At 51.7% G+C, this 4,444-nt stretch overlaps 1 protein-coding gene across 1 annotated transcript in view; it reads left to right on the forward strand.

Annotated features, from left to right (window-relative positions):
- The first annotated feature begins 1,893 nt into the window (after positions 1-1,893).
- Positions 1,894-4,444, forward strand: part of LOC112548663 — a 24,893-nt gene continuing 22,342 nt past the window's right edge. The window contains exon 1 of the mRNA XM_025195068.1: positions 1,894-2,045. Within this exon, the coding sequence (XP_025050853.1) occupies positions 1,934-2,045 (112 nt within the window). The 5' untranslated portion in view covers positions 1,894-1,933. The remainder of the gene's footprint in view (positions 2,046-4,444) is intronic.

Here is a 4,444-nt window from a genome sequence, read left to right on the forward strand (position 1 = left end):
AATCTGCATGGCATCCCTGGCTACCTGGGCCCGCGCGCAGGGCCGGGTCTTCCCCCCCCTGCCCAGGTGACCAGAGCATCGCCTCCCAGGCGCCAGGCTTTTGTCTGCAGACAAGGAGCGAGATCCCCGCCCTGAGGGATTCAACAGCAGCCTCTCAGGCCGGCTGAGACAGATCTCTGGAGAGGGGCACCGACAGGGCATTTCTGCCACAGGCATTTCTGCCACAGGCCCCACATTACCTGGCACCTTCTTTTGCCCGCTATGTATTTGAAAAAGGACTTCTTGTTGTCCTTGATCTGGGTCGGTAGTCCCGGCTCCTTTTCTGCCTTGGCCTTCCTGACCGCCCCGCTAAATTCCTGAGCTACCAAGTTATAGCCCTCTTTTTTGATGGCCCCTCCCTTCCAACTGGTGTACGCCTCCTTTTTTGTTTGGAGATGTTCCTGGATGCTTTTGGTGAGCCATGGGGGCCTTTGTGCCCTCTTGGCCCCTTTGACTCATGTAGGGATTACTTCCCTTTGAGTTTGGAGGATCGCCTCCCTAAGGAATGACCACTCCTCCTGGACACTCAACCCCCTCCTGCTCTGGGACCTCAGTGCTTCCCCCACTAGTTTTCTCACCTCATTAAAGGTGGGACATGGACATCTCCTCCTTAGGGCTCCTTTTCTTGTCTGTCTGACCAGCTCCTCCCTGTGCTGGTAAAGGTAAAGTTGGCTGGGCTGGTTTTCCTGTCGTCTCCCCCATGGGTGTCAAACCCAACCACACTGTGGCCACTACAGCCAAGAGGCTCAGAGACATGCTCGTTGCCCCAAATACTGTGCAGGACTTAGGGCTGGGTCAGGAGCAGCCTTTCCTCTTGCAGGCTGAAGCACTGGCTGCCCCAGTGAGCACTCTTTTATAACACCAGGAAATGTGGTCTCTGCACCCTGTGCCCAAGGCTTCTGCACCAACAGCCCAGCACCATGGTAGCTCTTAGTGCAGCCTTGTCTGTAGCCATGGTCTGCTGAGTTGGACGCCACGGCCGTAGGTCCTTCTTGGTGGTGCCACTGCCACCCTGCCGTCATGCATCTGGGTTCCTTTTCTGAAAGCAGCCCTGGCCTCTGCCTCTGTTCAGCATCACGGTGATGTCTCCAGCCCAGGTCTACACTCTTCCCTGAACCCTCTGTATGCGGGTCCTGCTATCCAGAGCACCTGCAGCCCTCCTGCCTCTGGGTGCCAAGAGGCTCTCCCACCCTGTTGCCAGATCCTTAATGCATATGGTTAACACCCCTGGACCCAGACCAAGCATCGGGATCATGTGAGTGCCTTATTTGTTTGGATGGTCCCTGGTGCGTGTGAGGTTTTTGGGTGGGTTTTGTTCTGGTGGATAACAGAGTAGCTGGGGGTGGTCAATGAATTGCACTCTGCCCTCTGAATGGCTCTGCAAAGATCACTTTCTGGAGAGCTCTGGCTCTTTCTTGATGCTGGAGCTGGGGGTGGAGGAGATATAAGCATTGGAGCTGGAGCGTGCACATGCCTGTGGGAGTGCTAGCCTCAGCCTGCTGGAGCCCAGTTCTTCCCCACTTGTCTCTCCATGGCTTTTTCATAACTATTAAAGTTATGTGTTATCATGCTTCACTTCCTCTCTCCTTGGAATTGGTATCTCACCCCACAGAAAGTTTGTATCCTTGGGGCTGTGGCCAACTCAGGGTCCTATCATGCAACTAGACTCCCTCAGCTCCCTAATGACCCAGCACCCAAGAGGAGAATAAGAGCAGCTCTGACATTGCCAGAGGATCCTGTCTCCTATGAGGAAGCTTCTTGCACCATATGCAATAATGATGTATCTGTTTCCTTCCTCTGTTCACTTCTTGCTCCTGGTGAGCTCCTCCAGAAGCACTGAGAAGGGCTCGGAGGCAGTGTGAGACTAAGGTCTGCCTTGGGACTTTGCAGTAAAATGGCCCTGTGGGTACGGACTCTAGCCTTCCTCCTGGCTCTTCCATCCTTCCTGTGTGTGCAAGATCCAGCACTGTCCAGTCCCAGCATGCAGAAAGGAGACAGGAGTCCAGGTAGGACCAGACTCAGGTTTGCTGCTCCCCTTGCATGGTGGCTGCTGGGCTTTGCCCCACTGGTCTGGGTGCAGTGGTCCCAGGAGAGGGCTGCACTCCATGCCCATGCCAGAGCCTGGCAGGGTTTAGGCATCAGGCTGAAAACAGCAGGCACAGCTCCTAGCCAGCATCTCCATGCTCCAGCTGCCCTCAGCTGAGCCAAGGGCCAAAGCACATGTGTCATGCAGCTGCCTGTACTGGCATTCCCAGAGCAGCACAGGGCTATGAGGACCTCCCAGTCCAAGCCTCCACACAGTGCCAGGCCCCTCTTTCCTAAATTTGCCCAGGCAGGAGCCAGCCCAGCCCCTTCTCCAAGCCCTGTGGGGAAGATGTTGCACCAGTTTCCCTCAGCACAGGGGGACAGAACAGATACTGCCCTTTGGGGCCCAGGCTTGGGGTCCGAGTTGCTATGACTTGCCCTCAGCATCCCTGTGCATCCTGAAGGGTTTCTGGTGTTCCTCAGCCTTTTCTTGGCTCTCTCCAGTGCATCGCAACAGGGCCCTGCTGGGCCTCATCTCTGGATGCCCCTGGGCAGGTTTGAGGATCTTAGTGTCTCTGAGCTGTGGGCCCGGGCACTGTGCAGCTGGGCTGCTGCATCATAGTAGGGACAGGGTAGAAAATGACATGCCTGGATGGTTCAAATGGGGCAGATCAGGACATGACCTCTGAGGGGCCCTGACATCCTGGTTGCTCCGCCCTGCTCTTCTCAGGTAACCACCCATCCCTAATCGGGCAGGACAACCCAGAAATGTAAAGATCAGGTCCCAGTCCTGGGCTGCATGGCTGTGGGACAGCATTTGTCTGAGATTCACAACATCCTGCAGGGATCCTGGTTTTCTGTTTACTGTGGAAAACTGCAGGAAACAGCAGGTTTCCCTTTGCAGGCTAGCTGTGTTTACTCCCTGGAAGGGAGTTATGGGGGAGCCACATACCCCACGGTTTTGTGTGGGGTGGGGTGGGGTGGATGCAGAATCAGGCTCACAGAACTGCTACCCTCCTCCAAGATGTCCCCTGCCTGCCTGGCAGCAGTGGTGGTGGCAGCAGAGAAAGAGGTGCAGAGTTGTCACCCCCACCCCCCGCCGCTGCCAGGCCGTCAGAGGGCGCCTCACCATGACAGCACAGCCAACATTAGGTTCTTTGGTGCAGAACAGTGGGTCAGGGGCCCCAAGCTGATGTCATATTGAATGAAATAGTTTGAATGTTTGTAAAGGTTGCCCATTAGCCAGTTTCAGGAAGAAGATAGGATTTATCTCCTTATCTAGCTCATTGTTTTTGGGGCTACGTGAAAAATGTCCTGACTTCACTCAAAGCCTTAATTTAAATTGTATCTTTAGAAGTCTTTTACAAAGAAAGCAAATATCCTGAGTTCGGAGACATCAAAGCCTAGGGCCTTTTAACCAAACTGGTAAAAAAAAAAAAATGGTATTTACAGTGATATGGAAGAAGTCTCCCCAAGAGTAATTTAAAATGCTCAACAAAGGTAATTTCAAAAGAATCTGTTGAGTAAGATCCGAGCCCAAATTTGGGAGTAGTGACAAATTGAGTAGGAGGAGCCCACTGACGGCAGCTCACTCAATAAAAACTGTAACCTACTGTCCCAATTTTGGAGGTGACTTCACTTGCAGAACAACGAAGGAAGAATCGCAAGTGTAGCCCGGACCAGGTTGATCACCTGACCCAACCTCTCCGTGAACACGAATCTCTTAGTTCACGCTGAAGCCCCCATTGAACCGTACTACTGAGGCCAACCCATTAAATCGTACTACTGAGGAATGAAACCATATTTTGGTATTTGGCTTCTCGGAATTCTAGGATTGTAAGTATAATATGAAAATAATAGTATTGATTCAAATTTAACTTTTAGTTGTAATTGTAGTTGTTTTTGTAACACTAATTCTTATAGCATTGTTTGGGAAGGAAGTGCATTCGGAGCATTGTTTCTAATATATGTAGTTATTGTGTTCTTAATGTTTGTGGTATTTCTTAAAGCTAAGCAGTGTTATATACGTAGCAAAGAGTTTTAAAATAAAATTGTGTTGTATAAATTAAGTGTGTAATCATTGTGAAATCGTTCAATCAGCTAACTACTCCCCCAGCCAGTGCATCAAAACGAATCAGTACCTTGTGTGGGATTTTCTCTATTCCATAACCCACTAGAGACAGCTGACAACAGCCAGCTGCAGCTGCCACAACCCGCCAAGACCTATGCTTGGCTCTGCTCCAGCTGTGCAACTGGAGGAGGTGGGGGGCATGTGTGCCACCTTCCAGTTTGGAAAATATTCATAGATTCATAGATGATAGGGTTGGAAGGGACCTCAGTAGATCATCAAGTCTGACTCCCTGCCCTGGGCAGGAAAGAG

The sequence above is a fragment of the Alligator sinensis genome, unplaced genomic scaffold (genome assembly GCF_000455745.1).
Source record: "Alligator sinensis unplaced genomic scaffold, ASM45574v1 scaffold595_1, whole genome shotgun sequence".
In the NCBI taxonomy this organism is placed as follows: domain Eukaryota; kingdom Metazoa; phylum Chordata; order Crocodylia; family Alligatoridae; genus Alligator; species Alligator sinensis.